The sequence below is a fragment of the Garra rufa genome, chromosome 10 (assembly GCF_049309525.1).
Source record: "Garra rufa chromosome 10, GarRuf1.0, whole genome shotgun sequence".
Taxonomy (NCBI): Eukaryota; Metazoa; Chordata; class Actinopteri; order Cypriniformes; family Cyprinidae; genus Garra; species Garra rufa.
Window position 1 is genome coordinate 8,492,768 of NC_133370.1, and position 18,168 is coordinate 8,510,935.

Genomic DNA, 18,168 nt, shown 5'->3' on the forward strand with positions numbered 1-18,168 from the left:
GCCAGATTACTCGCCTGCCGTGCCTCCAGAATATCCTGTCAATCATCTGTGACTCCACCCACTCATCAAATGGGTCGCAGGGTCCTAAACTCACCATCTCGAAATAGAAATATCATTTTATTGACTGACTAAATATAACAAATATAAAAATAATTGAGTACATTAATTATGAATTTAATAAAATACGATGAAATAATAGCATAACTAATTCAATATATGTAGAGGGGTTAACTGTGCTATAGTTTTACACTCGAGTGACACTGTGCTTTTAATAAAGCGACTGTTCTAGAATTTTTTTTGGACTGTCCTAGAAATACGATACAAGACACTAGTGTTCATTTAATTACATTTATTTATGAAAACAATAATCACAATAACATAATTCCTCCGCCAATTAATATAGTTCCATAGTTCCATACACTGATCTATTATAGATCAGTGGTTCCATAATAAGAGACGCCCATTAATACATAATTCAATTGACCTCGACTTACATCACGTTCATGTGTTTTGTTTTGAATAACTAGACTCAGCAAACCTGTTTACACGTAAAATGCTCAATGATTACAGATAACTTTCTAAGAAGCTGGTAAACAAGGACTATAATACCGAAAGAGTGCTTGAGGTATGACTATGTATGAGTCAAGCTTGTTTTACTAATAATAAAAACCCCGACGCAAAATATTATTATTCTGCGTTGGCCTACAGATGATGATGTTATAACAAGATGAAGTATTCAATCTCATGTGAGTGTGATTGCAAGCTTATTTTTATGCACCTTTCATTTTGAGCACATTTTTTGTAATTATGAAAACGTTTCATTTAAATTTGTGCTTGCAGTTCCATCATTAACCTCTAGAGATTCCCGAGCCTTGGATTTAAAAAAGGCATTGAAAACCCTATTTGTACTTGTGTAAAGACCATTGCATCCACCAGAGGGCGTCATTGTATAGCAGGGACCTGATGTACAGTATATGTTTAAAAAAATCACTAAGTTATCAAGAGCATATAGAGTTAACGTTCAGCAGTTATCATAACCAACCTACTCAACACCACCATTTCCTTTCATATATTAGGACAAGCTAGACATTCCCAGTTTTTTAGATGCACGCCACCTTTATTCCCATTGCTTTTCCACCTCAGATCCTCCACACAACAAATGCATTGTATTTCGGCGTCATTACATCATATTAAAAACACTACACACGCCATTAAACTAAACTCACAGCTTCAGTTCACTTGTTTATGTCTCCTCTATTTCGGTCTAATGTGATTCCTCTGGTACCTGGAGGGGCCCACCTTTGATCCAGAATAGCTGTGCTAATACATAAATGTGTTTGAACAGCGGATATGTGTACAAGTCTGTGGTGTATAAATATATACACAGGGACGTTTAGCAAAGCAACTCACAGGTTATTCCTTCCTCAGGTACTAATGTGGTTGGATGTGTTACTTTCTTTCCAAACATCTTTTTATTCCTAAACAGGCCGGTGGAGAATGAAGGTGGTCCCTGAGGACTTATTTCACAGTATTGGGATTCAAAGAAAGGCACCAACATCTGTGTTTAAGTATCAGATGGAAACAAACTATGTGCTACTGGAAGAATAAAGACATACAGTAGTCTTCACTGTAACACAAAAGACATCGCACAGACATGATGTTAATGCAATGTCAATGGACTCTTCTAAATAACTCAATGCATGACGGCAGAGAAAATAAAGACATTTTGCACTGCGCTATTTGTGGAATGGGCCTTGGGTTTGGAGGCTCGGAGCCATTTGGCTTGACTGTCTTTGAAGATGGTTTTGTGGAGGGTTAAACCCGTACTCCTCCCTCTCTCTGATGCCTGTCGCTCTTTCATTCTGCCCAGGAAAGGCTGTACGTCACTGTGGGTGCAGATATAAAATAGTCTTTGGCTGTATCTTACCATCTGCGCACTGCTTCTGCAGCACAGGACTGTAATTCATGTCAGTGATGAGAGCTTTTTTAGCTGTTGTCTTGTAACGTGTTGGTGGCGACGTGTTGGTGTTTAAACTTGTGGATATCCAGGATTCACATTGCTGGTGAGAGAACAACATACTATTTTAGTTTTTTAAACTTGTTTATAGGAATATTTGATGTTTTTTCAACTTAACTTTTCTAAAGGCAATGGTATTTTAAAATATACCATGGCAAATCATGGTAGCACCATGTTTTGGATGCATTTGTTAAAGTACTTTTTTCTTTTCTTTTTTTTTTTACAGAAGTCTCTTCTGCTCAGCAAGCCTGCATTTATTTAAATCAAAAATTGTGAAATATTTTTACTATTTAAAATACAGCTTTCTAATTGAATATATATTTAAAATGTAATTTATTCCTGTGATCAAAGTTAAATATTAAGTGTCACACAATCCTTCAGAAATGATTCTAATATGCTGATTTGCTGTTCAAGAAACATTTATAATGATTATTATTAATATTTAAAACAGTTGAGTAAATTTTTTTCAGGATTCTTTGATAAATAGAAAGATCCAAGATCAGCATTTATCTGAAATAAAAAGTATTTGTAACATTATACACTATTTAAAAGCTTGGTGTCGGTATAATGTTTTATTTAGCAAGCGTGCTTTAAATTAAGATTTCTATTTCACATAAATGCTGTTCTTCTGAACTTTCTATTCATCAGAGAAACCTGAAAAAAATCTACTCAGCTGTTTTCAACATAATAAATGTTTAAATGGCAAATCAGAAAATTAGAATGATTTCTGAATGATCATGTGACACTGAAGACTGGAGTAATGATGCTAAAAATTCAGCTTTGAAATCACAGGAATAAATTACGTTTTAAAATATATTCAAATAGAAAACATTTTTTTAAATACTAAAAATATTTCATATTTTTACTGTTTTTGCTGTATGCTGGATCAAACAAATGCAGGCTTAGTGAGCAGAAGAGACTTTTAAAAAAAAAACATTAAAAATCTTCTGTCCAAAAATCTTTGACTGGTAGTGTATATATTTAATTTAATTATATACGATATCTTTTTTATTCCAGGCTCTTTCTAACTACTGCTTGGCTTCTTGCTGCCATACCATGTGGACATGGATGTTTTTTCCACTGATTGTATGTGTTTTGCTGCCACACATCAGTGGATTCCAGCAAGAGGACATTCAAGCTGGTTTGTATCTTATTCTTAGTTTTACTTTATAATGTATTAATCAAATGGTTTAAACCATTGTTAACAGTATAAAGCTGCATTAAAGCAACACTCTTGAGGCAGTACTGTAGCTCAAACAGTAGAGAATAGCACTAGCAATGTCAAGATCATAGGTTTAATTTCCAGGAATTCATGAACTGATCAAATGTTTTCCTTAAATGAAATGTAAGTCGCTTTGGAATTAATACATCTGCTAAATACATAAATGTACTGTAAATATTTAGACTTGAGAAAATGACGTCTGTAATATTTATTCAGTCATTCTTGTGTTGATGCTGTAAGGTTGATGCTGTCAATTATTTGAGATGGTGGTCAAAAAGTGGACAATCTACCTGACTTTCACTTAAGAATTGTAACCCAGCCTGGTCTGCATGTGGACCCTATGGGCCAATTTTTTTTTCTGGCCTTGCAGGTTGTAGCACAACTCCCAATGACCTTGCATTCATCATCGATGGCTCCTCGAGCTTGGGGATCCCTAATTTTGAAACAGCCAAGCGCTGGCTCATCAACATCACCAGTGGCTTTGACGTGAGCACCAGGCACACTCAGGTGGCCATTGTCCAGTACAGCGACACCCCTCGACTGGAGATTCCTCTGGGAAAGCATCAGAACAGCCAGGAACTCATCGAGGCCATCTCCTCCATCTCATACCTGGGGGGCAACACACGGACCGGCCGCGCCATTAAGTTTGCCACAGACCACGTCTTTGGGATGCCTAACCGCACCTCCCTGTCTCCAAGAAACCGAATCGCAGTGGTTCTCACAGATGGGCGTTCGCAGGATGATGTTGAGGATGCTGCCATGGAGGCCAGAGCACAGAATATTGTTCTGTTTGCAGTTGGTGTGGGAAGTGAGATCTCTAACTCTGAGTTGGTGTCTGTGGCCAACAAGCCATCTTCTACTTACGTGCTGCATGTGGAGGACTATAAATCCATTGCAAGCATATGGGACCTGATGGAGCAGAAACTGTGTGAGGGTGAGTGGTTCTAGACTTCGGAGCATATTTTTCCCTATAACCAGTTACATTAAAGACATTACATGGATGTATACTTTGGGGCCCAGCATCAGTTTAATCTTGAAGATAAACTGTTGGTCATCATTTGCAATGACTCAGCAAAATATTAAGTGACAAGATACGTACAGACCTTTGAGAATTAAATCTTTGGACTGGTGTCTATTTAATGCTATATGGCATCCATTCTCTGGTGTTTTGTTGAGAGTATGTTGATTTGTAGAAACCCTATTGTAATTGTCAGAATGGTCATGAATCAGCAATCTCCACATAAAACTGATTGTGCAGACCAAACCGTAATTCGTAGAGACTTGAAACTTGCAAGGATGGTAGTACTCTCACCACCAACAATGTCACCAAAGCTCGCCCCAATCGGCCTGACGGGGGCGCTACAGCGACCAAAAGGAGGAAATCACTCATAACTCCTAAATTGTCAGTCGCAAAATTTTCGGGTATTTTGAATTTTTTTGCTAAACCTACCTTTGCAAACTAGTCCCAGGTTTTTTGCCTGATCGGAACCAAACCAGTGCAGAAAGATTCTCTGTTGAGCGAATATTAATAATTATCAAAAAAAGTTGAACTTTCGACTTTCTGTTGCAAAGGGATGCCAAAACGTTTGGAAGGGGCAGGGCCACTTTTAGTAAAATGCCTATAACTCCCGAACGGAATGAGTAATCTTCGCCAAACTCAGAACAATTATGTAAGAGCTCAATCTGAGGTTGTAGAACAAAAATCACGGAGCTCGGCCACTTGGTGGCGCTATAAGAGGGAAAAAACATAAAAATGGCTATACCTACTCAAACATTTGTCCTATCAACATGAACATAGCTGTGCACGGTCTTGGTCCAAAGTGCCACAAGTGTCTATAAGGCCATTTGCATATCTCAAAAAAATATGGCCGCCATTGGCCGATGAAGTTTGAGCACCTGGTTAACCATGGTTAACAGAGCCCAAGCAGAACAAAATTTGGTGGGCCTGTTTGACTCACGGCCCCAAGGGTCTGTAGGAAATTTATAAAAAATGATCCACTGGGGGCAATATCGTATTTTTCAAGGGCATAAATGATTGTGCATATCATATAACAGAACTCCTCATTCCAGACAACTTTGACTCTATAACCACTGCTCTCAATTAAATTGTTTGTTAAATTATTGAGAAAATGTAAAAAAAAAAAAAAAAAAAAAAAAAAAACTACTTTTGCGAACTATTACTAGGTCTTTCTGGAAAAAAAACACTTCAGTAAAAATCTCTAGACCCTCAGAGTTGAAATTTACCTTTTGGGTAGGAAAGGGGCCTGTCCAAATTTACCCAAAATCCTATAAAGCCTGAAGGAAAACTCAAAACTTCACGAAACCTGGTGAACACATGCGATGTGATTCTAAACAAGCAAGCAAAGTTTTAAGGAGATGGGACCACAACTAGCGCTATAACAATCACAAACCTTTCAAAGCATAATATTTCTATGGTAAATTACCTGTATTTGCAAAAAAAAAAGGCTTGCTACATAATGTCTTTTTTCATATGTGCTTAAATGCCTTAAAGCTTTTGAACCCCAGTAATCGCTGCTTGCAGCTATATTTTTCTTTTTTATTGTGCAAATGTTATTTTAGTTGTTACAAATCAACGTTCTCAGGTGTTTCTCCTATAGGTCCTTGAATACAAATGACCCAAATACTTTGTAATGAATTAATGTGGATAGCAGCTCAGATTTGGTCTTGGAAGCATTTGATAAGTTCATACTGAGATCTCTGACTTTTGATTGCACACTGTAAAAAGTAGTCACCAGTTTCAACTTAGGTTTTTAAGTTCAGCAGCTGCCTTAACATTTTAGGTTAATTCAACTTAAAAGTACAAGTCATTTAAACTAATTTTATTGTTATGAGTTGAAATGACTTATAAGTTGATTTAACTTAAAATTTTAAGGCAGCTGCTGAACTTAAGTTTTTAAGTTGAAACTGGTGAAATCTTTTTACAGTGCAGACTTTGCTGTCTTGGCCAATAAGAGCACAATTTTGAAACTGGGAAAATATGAGAATCTAGAAATCTAGGTGTCCATTTGCTTTCTATTTTATCTCATTTCTTGTCTAGGAGGAACAACTGAGATTTTAAGGAGTTCTCATTAAACCAGATCCTGAAAAACTGATATTTTCTTATTCGGTTATTATTGTCTGGTTATCTAAACACATTTTGATTCAAAGTATCACACAACAGTTGAGGTGCATTTGAAATGTCTGTGAATTGAGCAGTTGCATTCTCTCATTCACAGAATCGGTGTGTCCGGCTCGGATCCCTGGCACGGTGAATGATCAGAAAGGCTTTGATCTAATGAGCCTGATGAAGATCGAGCAGTTGGCTCAGAAGGTTCAAGGCTCTTTGATTTCAGAAAGAGCATCACAGCTCAGCCCTCGAATGGACATCACCCACAGCACCAGGTGATTTTTGCTTTCCCTGTTGAAAAAAACAGCATATGCTGGTTATGTTTTGAAACATGGTAGCTGGTTTGAGCTGGTTTAAGCTGGTCCTTAGTTGAACTGCATGAACTGCATTGTTTGTGTTCTTACACCTACTGAATGTTGAAATTGTGTCGCTGTGATGTAAATGGTTGAAAAATTCAGGCTGTTTTGACCTTCACTTATTGTTCCTCACAGAGAGATCTTTCCAGAAGGCCTTCCACCAGCTTTTGTGTTTGTGGCCACTCTGCGCTTGAAGAACCCAGCTCACTGGATGAAGTTTGACCTGTTAAGGGTGTTATCTCAGGACAGAGTTAAGCAGATCACTGTGACTGTGAATGGAGCAGACAAATCGGTCACTTTCACCTGCACCAGCACTCTGAAGAAGGAGCAGACAGTTATATTTAATGACCGAGGCATCAAGGTTTCTGAAATTTTTATCATTTTTGTCACTTTTAAATCTCATTAATAAAAACATTGGCTGTTTCCCAATTCACATAACACACTACCAGTCAAACGTTTTTGAAAAGTAAGATTTTGAATGTTTTTTAAAGAAGTCTCTATAGCTCACCAAGCCAAAATTTATTTGATCCAAAATACAGCAAAAGCAGTCATGTTGTGAAATATTTTCACTATTTCAAATAACTGCTTTCTATTTGAATGTCATTTTAAAATGTAATGTACTCCTGTGATTAAAGCAACATTTTAAGCACAATTACTTCAGTCTGCATTGCATTTCAAAACATATTAAAATATAAAACAGTTATTTTAAATAGTACAAGTATTTTAAAATTGTTCAGTTTTTACTGTAATTTGCATCAAATAAATGCATGCTTGGTGAGCAGAAGAGATCTCTTTAAAAAACATAAAAAAAACTTTTGACTGGTAGTCTATCTGTGGGTTAATAGCATGCAAGTATGCAACGTTTTCCATTAACATCAAAGTAAATACTTTCAGTGTACAATTTGGATTGCAGTTATTATTAAAATATCTATACAAGTAAGAATATCAATGTGTATGTGTTTTATGTCATGTAATGATATTATTTGTCTATGTAGAGGCTCTTTGATACGGATTGGCACCAGCTGAAGTTCCTGGTGAGGCCCAAACGCATCACTTGCTTTGTAGATGGCTCATATGTGGAGGAGCAGCTCCTAGATCCAGTTGTTCCCATCTACATTAATGGAAAGACTCAGGTCGCCAAGAAAATCAATATTGAGACTACAGTCCCTGTAAGTGATTTCAACACTGATCACAAATTTCTATGTGCCAAACTAAGTGAAACTTAGACTGATAATTTGCTACCACAAAATTGTTCCACAAATAGTCAGATCATAACATTTCTGTTGTGTTTTTTCTTTGTTAGATATTGCTGCAGAAGTTACGGATCTACTGTGATCCCCAGCAAAGTGAGCGAGAGACAGCATGTGAAATTTATTCTGTGGTAAGGTTTGCTGGTGTGTTGTTGGTCTTGCTAGAAAGCTAGTTGGTGTTAACCAGCATGGTCGTTTTAAAAAGGATGTTGATACAGAAACACATATCCATCTTGTGTAAATCATGTTAAGCGTTTTCTGCTTCCAGTGATTTTCTTCCCACTTTAATGTATTTTTCTCTGTTTTTACAGGATGATGACAGGGTAAGTTACCAGCCTGACTCTTTTTGCTTTTTAAAATGTTAAATTTAGTTTAGTTTATGTCTTACGTGCAATGTGTTGTACTTCCAGTGTCCTGCGGATCGCTCTCCTGCTGTCGAAGGTTGCGATTGTCCTAGTGGTAAACCTGGTCTGCCCGGTCTTCCTGGACCTATGGTGAGACATTAGACTATGCATTCTAATAAACTGACAGACAAACTGAGGTCTTTTGCTTGTTTGGGACATCTGATTAAAACACATACTGTATTTATCTTCTCATTGTTTGAATGCAGGGCTTCAGAGGGGAGAAAGGCAGAGAAGGGCCTCCTGGCCCTGATGGTAAACCTGTAAGTAAAGCAGAATTATTTGTAGCATTCACCTCAAGGTTTCGATGCGTGTAATCACCATTCACCATTATCTATTTGTCAACCAGGGGAAGCCAGGAGAAAAGGGAGCATTTGGAGAGCCTGGTCGAGATGGCCATAAAGTGAGTGAAACATCAAGAACATTTTCTGGTAACCGTAAAGTTTTATGTTAATATTTTTTTCTTTCATTTACAGGGCGAAGCAGGTGAACCAGGACAGAAGGGGGAGCGAGGGTTGGAAGGACCCAAAGTATGTAGATTTTGACATTTTCGTTGTCATTAAAGTGAAAAAATATATAATGGCTCTGATCTCCGATCTTTTAATAGGGTGAAATGGGACCACCAGGGCCACCAGGGCCTTCAGGACCAACAGTGAGTCTAAAACTTTCTGCTAATGTAATCTTAATTTCTTAATCTCTGTTGTTGTGTTGAAAGGTTTTGTGCATAGTAAGCAAAACAACGATGACTAAAATGATTACCTTAAAATCTCCTCTAGGGCACTGGCTTTTCCAAATTGGATTTAAATGACTTGGAAATTCAAGGAAGCAAGGTTGAAAAACAATACATCCTATCAAATCTATTGAAAATTACAGGAAATTATTTTAAAACATTGTTTTTGCTTATGCAAACCATTGTGACCTTACAGGGAATCCCAGGAGAACCAGGGGAAATGGGACCACCCGGAAAACCCGGACTGGATGTAAGAAATCTCTTTTAGCATCTACTTCATTCATGTTCAGTTTCATCCCACTTTAGAGTATTCTGTTTTGAATTAAGTTGAAAAATTCTTTAAAAAGTCTTCAATCTTCTTTATTCTCTTTCCTCTGCAGGGTGAACCTGGGAAACCCGGTCTACCTGGACTTGCTGGTCCAAAGGTAAGACAGATTTCAGACTGACGTTTTATCCAAAACTCTTAGAATTCAACTACCACTACTTCTATGATCATGATCAATCACAACCAGAAATGCTGCATTGGACCCTGTGATGATTAGACGTATTAAAAGCAGCTATAAAAAGTCATCAGCCTCCAACACTGCAAAAAGTGTTTTTTCTTCTTTCCTATACAAATATCTAAACATTCAAGAAGCAATTTACATTTACAGAACATGTAGCAAGATAACTTAAGTTATTAACCCTCAGTTTCACAGACAAGGCTATGGGTATAAAAAAAGATATTGTGTCTTGTTATCTTACAGTTCTAACTTTGTTTCTCAGAATTGCGTGATACAAACTCGCAATTATTAATTTTTTTTTTTTTTTAGAATTGTGAGATATAAACTTACAATTATGAATTATACACTCTTAAAAATAAAGGTGCTTCACAATGCCATAGAAGAATAAAGAACCTTTAACATCTGAAGAACCTTTCTGTTTCGCAAAAGATTCTTTGTGGTGAAAGAAGGCTCTTCAGATTATAAAAAGGTAAGACAGAGATGGTTCTTTAAAGAACCTTTAACTGAATGGTTCTCTGTGAAACCAAAAATGGTTCTTCTATGGCATCACTGTGAAGAACCTTTTAAAGCACCTTTATTTTTAATAGTGTAAAGTCAGAACTGTGAGATATAAACTTTGTCTGCAATTCTGACTTTTTTTCTCACTATTGCAAGTTTGTATCTTGTAATTCTGATTTGTGATTGTGAGATATAAACTTGCAATTGCGAGTTACAGTCCAGTTCTGAGGAAAAAAAGACTGATATGTTCACAGAATTGCAAGTTTATATCTCACAATTCTGAATTTAATAACTCCCAATTGTAAATTTATATCCTGCAATTCTGACTTTATATCTAGCAATTCTGACTTTAATTGTGCATTTATATCTCACAGTTCTGAGAAAAAAAAGTCAGAATAGCGAATTTATATGATGCATTTCTGAGAAAAAAAGTGAGAATTGTGAGATAAAAAGTCACAATTACATTTTTTTATTTTTTATTCGGTGGCGGAAACAGACTTCCATACAAGGCTTAAGCCTAGTCCCAGACTAAATTGTAAGTCTGAGCTGTCTCAACTGAAAGAAAAACAAAAATAGCAGCTAACTTACTTTTCTTTCAGATTAAGTTTATATTTCTTACCCAATTTCAAGATATTTTGTCATTTGCTTCAACTCACTTTACGGTGATAAATTCATCAGAAATCAAGACTTCCTATCTTTCATCACTACACTTTTTTAGGAACGTCTCTTGATTTATAAATGCTTAGATGTTTTGTACTGGAAAACAAGCCAAAAATACTTAGAAAGTATTAAAAAAACACTTTTTGGTCTTTGTTGACAATACATCATTGTACCGCATTAAAAAGACCATAAAGGCACTTTTTAGTAGTATATATATTTTGTGGAAACCCCACCTATAAACATAATATCCTGTTCTCCAATGGATTGATGACTTCCATCTTGTTTTTGAGGTTAATGAGAATCAATGGAGTTCTTTTCCTAACTCTATTTTAGTATAATCTAAGTCTGAGCTGTCTCAGCTGAAAGAAACTTGAACTGATTGATCCTTAAACATGCCAGTGCCTTTGTTTTGTTTTTCAGTAATGTTATTTCTGAAGGACGTTTATAAAAATGTAACTATGGCCTAATCCTGGTTTAGTCTAAGCCCTGTCAGTCTTGTTTTCTGACACATTTGCCAAAATTAAGTCGGACATGTGGACAATGTGTTTATGCATAAAAAATAGCAGCAACTTGCTTTTAAATATATATTTCTTACCCAATTTCAAGATATTTTGTCTTGTTTTAAGCATAAACCTCACTTTACTGTCATAAATTAATCAGAAATGAAGACTTCCTATCTTACATCACTACGCTTTTCAGGAAAATCTCTCTTGATTTAAGAATGTTTAGATGATTTGTTTAGATCTTTGCTGACAATACATCATTGTACCACATTAAAAATATATATATATTTTAGGGATACCACACCTATAAACATAATATCCTGCTCCGCAAAGAATTGATGACTTCTATCTTGTTTTTGAGGTTAATAAGAATCAATGGAGTTCTTTTTCTAATTCCTAAATTTTGCAACATAAACAGGCAAGCCTAGACAGAGTTTCAACTTCACACCCAGAATTTGGAAGCAACACAGGGTGTAAACCATCAGATGTGTTAGGGATATGATCAGCCATCCTCTCACATGAGAAAGACCTGGATTATTTTAAGCACAAGGGCATATTTGTGGCCTTGTCGTTGTTCCTTTTTATCCGTCTCCTTTTTCTTAGCTTTTTGCCAGTAACAGACTGTCGTCTTGCCCAAAGGTCTATATATAGTGACTTAAACACCCAGATTATGATTGGTCAATGACATAGTACACATCGTGAGCCGCTCTCTGCTCTAGATGAATATAAAGGTCACATGCCAGCCAAATTACTGTGTGCTGGTTACATTTTACATGAGCTAAGGTTTAACGTTAGTGTAGTCGACTACTGTGGTTATAATGATAAACAAGAGATGAATGTTGCTTTAAGAAGTTTGTGTATCGTGGCAAAAGCTCATTTTTAGCAGGATGTTGACATTTTATAAAAATAAACTAGCACCTAGCAATAATATTTGGGAATGACACTGAATATTAAAAACACATATGTGACCCTGGACCACAAAACCAGTCTTAAAGTGCCCCTATTATGCCATGTTAAAGGTAGTTAATATTGTTGTAATAGTCTCTTAAAACAGGTTTACATGTATGCAAGTTCAAAAAACACTTTAGTTTTCTCAAAAATTTGATTTAATTTTACCCCGTTTCTAAATGATTCGTAAACGACTCGTGTGAAGCAGTTCGAAGAATCAGTCTCTCTAAACCCCTCCTTTCCGTGAGCCCTCACTGCTGTGATTGGTCAGATGGTGCAGTCCTTTTGGATTGGTCTACCGCTACAGCGCAAAACGAAACGCCCATTGGCATAACTGAATGACAGCTGTGGAGACCTGTTAATGCATAGAAAAGATAGCCTCGATTTTACCCTATCAATTCGAGCCGGAGTCTGACGATGAAACGGTTGAAGTGGTACATAGACAAGAAACTGTTTTGCAAGCACAACTGGAGCAGGACGTTTCTCAGTGGGTGTCATATTATAACTGTGGGAAGTGCTTGCAATTTGCTTTTGTAAGCGAACCGGGCACACCTCTACGTTGTGAACTTCAACACTGTAACGTACAACCCATAACACTGCGTTAAGCCATCGTTTATCATTATCATTACTTAAACTAATAAGGCAGACAGACAGTCAAGCTGCATCAATCACAATTTTTAGACTACATTGCACTCACAGCTGAACAACAGAACTACAGAAACGCAAGTTAGCCGCTTACCAAGACATGTGCGGGGTTGTTACACACCAACGTACACAAAGACGTATTTTGAACGATCGCTAGAAAATACAATCAACAATTATTAATCATACTTACAGGTAGAAGTTCAGAGGAGCAAGCCGGTCCAAATAAACTGGGCACTGATCCATTTTTTAAAACCAAGCGTTCGGTGAATCTCGCGTTGTAACGTTACGCCCCAAGATTGGAAAAACAGTCATCAGTAAAATGACGCGAACACAACACAAGATTGGCATTGGACTGCTGAGGTGTTGAAAAAATTAATGTTAACCACTCATTCTTGGTAGTTTCATCTTTCGGAAGGGCATATAAAACAAATTCACTCTCACAGCGCAGGGCGTCTTCTTGACATGACGTAACGTTAATCCACGTGAAAATGGTAGGCCTACTGTTTGTGGGCGGGCAAGTTGTTCGCGAAATTGAACGTGGGCGGACATTACGCAAATGTGTAGCTCGTGACGTGTGGCCGTTACAGAAAAAAGATTCGAATTGCTGACGACTCGTTTAGGCGAATGTGAGCCGACTCTTTTTTTTGTTAGACAAAAACTTCATTTATAGTGCACTGTCGGCGTCACAACTTTGCAGATAGTTTATGTTCACATACAGCTACATGACACACTACATGAAATATCATATTTGAAAAGGCATAATAGGGGCACTTTAAGTCGCTGGGGTATATTTGTAGTAATAGCCAAAAATACATAGTATGGGTCAAAATTATTGATTTTTCTTTTATGCCAAAAATCATTAGGAAATTAAGTAAAGTTCATGTTCCAATAAGATTTTTTGTAAAATTCCTACTGCAAACATTTCAAAATGTAATTTTTGATTAGTAATATGCATTGTTAAGAGCTCAATTTGGAAAACTTTAAAGGTGATTTTCTCAGTATTTAGATTTTTTTGCACCCTCAGATTCCAGATTTTCAAATAGTTGTATCTCGGCCAAATATCGTCCTATCCTAACAAACCATACATCAATAGAAAGCTTATTTATTGAGCTTTCATATGATGTATACATCTCAGTTTTGTAAAATTTAACCTTAAGACTGTTTTTGTGGTCCAGGGTCACATATGATGAATATTGTACACTTTTAGTGTTCTAAGTCAACCCCCATGAGATCTTTAGTACTCAGATGTTGCTCTTTTATAGCTTAAGAGGCTTCCTTTACTCTTACTTAACATTAAATTTGTCTTAGATATTTCTTTCCTGAGAGGAATTCCGAGATCTATGACATCTGAGACATTGAGGCAAAATATATATAATTTCCATTTCTTATTATTATGATTTGCATTCTGTATAGGGAAGTTCGAGCAAATGAGTGGAGTTGTTTTAGACGTAAATTGCAAGTCTGTCACTCAGATCTATTTTCAAGCTACTACATCTGTCTCAGCATCTGCGTGCCGCCCGTTCCCTGAAAATTAGTGCCGCCCTGCCATTTACTGCCCCATTAAATCAAGCCTGTTTATCAGTACAGGGCTTTGATTCGACTCTTGGCGGCGCTCGATGTTTGTTCAGGTTTGGATGTGGCTTTGTTTGAAACATGTGACATTTAGATTTTGTTCCACAAAGCTATAAAATAACCTTTAAAAACATTTTAAACATGTTTGGTAATGTTCACTGTAATGATCTAACTTATAAAAAACGATGTATAGCATGTATTCAGTATGTTTTAATTCTCAATCTTGCTCAGATTAATGATACTTTGGTCTGTTTTAAAGATTATCATAATATTGAAATGATAGAAAGTCTCTATGCATCTTTACATCTCTATTCTATCTTTTATGTTCAAACGGTGTATTTCCTCTGGGTTTTACTGTACATGTTGTACGCTTCTACATTCATAAAGGCCTATGGTTAGCATATGCATGAGACTGAAGTGAAAATTAAACTGGACCACTATTATTAAGTTTGCTAGTTTTCGTTATTAAGTCCTGGCCTTGCCACTTTGGATCTGAGACAGAATTGCTCGCTGTAGCGGCAACACCAGGTTTCCCCTAGACCACTAAGGGATGATTAGTTAACCAAAACTCGGTTTCATGTGGTGTGCCAGAAGAGAGCTCCCTCGTAAGGGTGGGTTTCCCGCAGCACAAGTGGTGCCGCCAACCCTGGAAACAGCCTTTAATCATGACATGCATATGGACTGTTAAAAGAAACTGAAACATACAGACCCCAGAACAGCTCGTGACTATGTTGATTATGAGTTTACTTGAAGCGAAATGGGTCACCTGCATCAAACGTTCAGGGCACGCACAAAAACTGCCACCAAAAGGTTAAAAGAGATAAAAGTCATGTGGAATCTCATAAAGTCCTTTTTAATTGGGCTTCTCCTGGATGTAATTGCAGAGCGACGGTATAAGGTGCAATTATTGTTTGTCATGTTTCGAGGGAATGCTTTGTGTGAGGTCTTTTCAAATGTCAGAGCTTCAGGGTAAAGTCTATATGTGCATGTGTTTGAGTGAACAAGAGAAATACAGTAAGAGAACGCCTGGGAAATAAACCTAAGCGTGTTTCATTAGGACTGTGTCCAGATTTGAATACTAGCATACTACATTGTACTTACTACAGTGTAAAATATGCATTGATGAGTGTCTTGAACTGTAGTATGCTACTTTAACATAACCTCACTAGTGAAAAAGTAACAGATTTAAATTACATTTATTTTATACTATGTAAAGTTCAAGTGTCTTATAACACTTACTGACATATCGCTTACTGATATAATTAATTAAACTTTATTTGAAGTACTGCTTGTGCACAATGCACTTTTCTTAATATTAAATCTAAAATATGTTTTAATGTCACTATTGATCTTTAAATAAAATCAGTCTTTAAATGCAAAATATTTAAGGTGTACCTAAAGTATACTGGCAATAGTTCCTCTTTAGCATAATCAGATTTACTTAAGTATATCTTTAGTTGGACTTCAGCACTACTTCTGCACAATTAAAGAGCATTAAGTGCAAAATTAGTTGTTCCAATTTAGCAGACTAAAATATACTAGTATAGTATACACAGTATTCTAAAAGTACAATTGCAGGGTATTTTTATTTAGTACTTAATATATATGTATCTGAAGTATACTTATAGCATAAAATAAATGTATTTTAAATATATTTTAGTATATTTATTTTTCACTAAGCCTTACTACAATGTAGGTTAAATTCCGAGACAAATAATATCATTTTAGAAATAAGACATGATGTTATTATTATTTTTAACCCACAAAATCTATGTAGTGTTCCTGGAAAAAATGACCAATTTTTAAAAAATTGCTTGTTGATCTTGTTGATTTTTTTTCTCTCTTTCTGAATTTTCTCTTTAATTTTTTGGAAGGGATTAGTGGGTCTCATTGATCTGAGCTTATGCACCTCAGTTTTTAAGTAAAAAAAAAGCAGTATTTGCAAGTAATTTTGGTCATATTTACTGAAATACCCAAGGTGCTTAAGCTCAAATCAATGAGGCCCACGATCAATCAGTTCCAAAAAGAAATACAAAACATGTGCTAATTGAAATAAAATAAGCTGACAAAAAATGTAATCCAATAATTGTCAATAATATAGCATAACAAAATAAGTATAAGCAATTTTTTGTAGGTCAGTAATTTTTGACTGGGAATACCAAAGGTGTAATGAGTTCCAAATAAAAAAAAAAGTACAAAAATTATCTTTTTTTTTTTTGGTAAATTGTAACACCCTGTGTGAGCAAAGTCAGTTTTAGTCTAATGCAATATCATTGATTACCATAGAAAAAAATCTCCAGGTCAAAATGACTGGAAAACATTATGAGGGTTTATTATTTGCATGAGAAGCATACAGAAATCATACAAAAAATTCACATATATAACGCATACTGCATGAGGACATAAAAAATATTAACCTGCTACCATACAAAGCCTAAACTACCACTGGAAATGACAAAAAAAAATCTTAAATGTTTTCCCCCTTTTTATTAAATAATTGTGTTCACACACTATTTTCCTCTAAATCTGTAAATCATAGTCTAAGTCAGAGACATGATTTTAGACTCCATTTTGACAAAATGTGTAGTAACAGTGTTTGCCTTTGTATGGCAGTGTAGTACAGCAGTATGTTTTCTGAACAGGTCCCATGCCTCATGCAAAATGTGGGAAGTTACATATTTTCTGTCAGGTGTGTTTCACCATACACAAATTACATGCACATGTAACCAGAAACATGCTATTTTTGAATTCACATGATGGCCGGCCGCAGCCCAGCATCTTGGGAAAAGAGGACATCTCTTACCAGCATTCCCACATGTGTACGGCTTGTAATTTAGAACTTCAGAAAGTGCAAAAAAGTCTTCAGATAAGCTCCGTTTACAGTTGGGTGTAACATGTTAAGATTTTAATGACAGACTGTCTCAAATTTCATACTTACTTTACAATTAAGATGTGTGCATATTTAACTTCTCAGCGCTTAATTTCTCTTTATGTAATTAGTATGTGAAAAAACGTAAGCCAAATTTGGACTGCAAAACTCTAATTATATCTGCAATTAGTGGAATGTAACATGATTATTTAAGGCAAAGAGACAGCCTTTACCTACAGCTAACCACATTTCCCCTTATTTCTAGAAATATGGGTGAAGTTAACACTATTCACAAGTGAAAGGTAAATTGGTAAACTAATTAAATTAAACTAAATTAATAAGTTTACCAATTTACCTTTCACTTGTGAATAGTGTTAACTTCACCCATATTTCTAGAAATAAGGGGAAATGTATATATATATATTAGGGGTGGGCATAGATTAATTTTTTTAATCTAGATTAATCTAGATTAAATCTTGGAATTAATCTAGATTAATCTAGATTAAAATGGCTAATTTGAATTCTGCTGAAGGCATTCAGAATATGTGTGCTACCCAAATAATGACTAAAAGTAAGTCTTTGAGAATGGATCATAAAGCTCATAAAGCTGTTCTATGATAATTTGTTGATGAAAATAAATTATGTTCAATTAGATGTACTTGTGTTTACTAACTAACTAACAATGAAATTATTTTTTCTACCTATTAGATTGTGTGTGTTTTTAACGTCAACAACACCTACCCAACCCATTACATGTTACACCGTACTTTTATTTTGACAGGTTGCCTTGAAGTTTCTGTGTCATATAGTATGATATGATGCTAGTTTTCTCAAATGAAACGGTAAAAGTGACACTCGCAGCAGTTT

General features: G+C 35.8%; 1 protein-coding gene across 1 annotated transcript in view; it reads left to right on the forward strand.

Annotated features, from left to right (window-relative positions):
* The first annotated feature begins 1,799 nt into the window (after positions 1-1,799).
* LOC141343900 (uncharacterized) overlaps positions 1,800-18,168 on the forward strand; it is a 41,672-nt gene continuing 25,303 nt past the window's right edge. Inside the window, 13 exon segments of the mRNA XM_073848566.1 lie at positions 1,800-1,878; positions 3,610-4,173; positions 6,476-6,641; positions 6,858-7,083; positions 7,718-7,891; positions 8,026-8,120; positions 8,349-8,466; positions 8,583-8,636; positions 8,733-8,776; positions 8,850-8,903; positions 8,981-9,025; positions 9,300-9,353; positions 9,484-9,528. Of these exon segments, the coding sequence (XP_073704667.1) occupies positions 1,800-1,878; positions 3,610-4,173; positions 6,476-6,641; positions 6,858-7,083; positions 7,718-7,891; positions 8,026-8,120; positions 8,349-8,466; positions 8,583-8,636; positions 8,733-8,776; positions 8,850-8,903; positions 8,981-9,025; positions 9,300-9,353; positions 9,484-9,528 (1,718 nt within the window).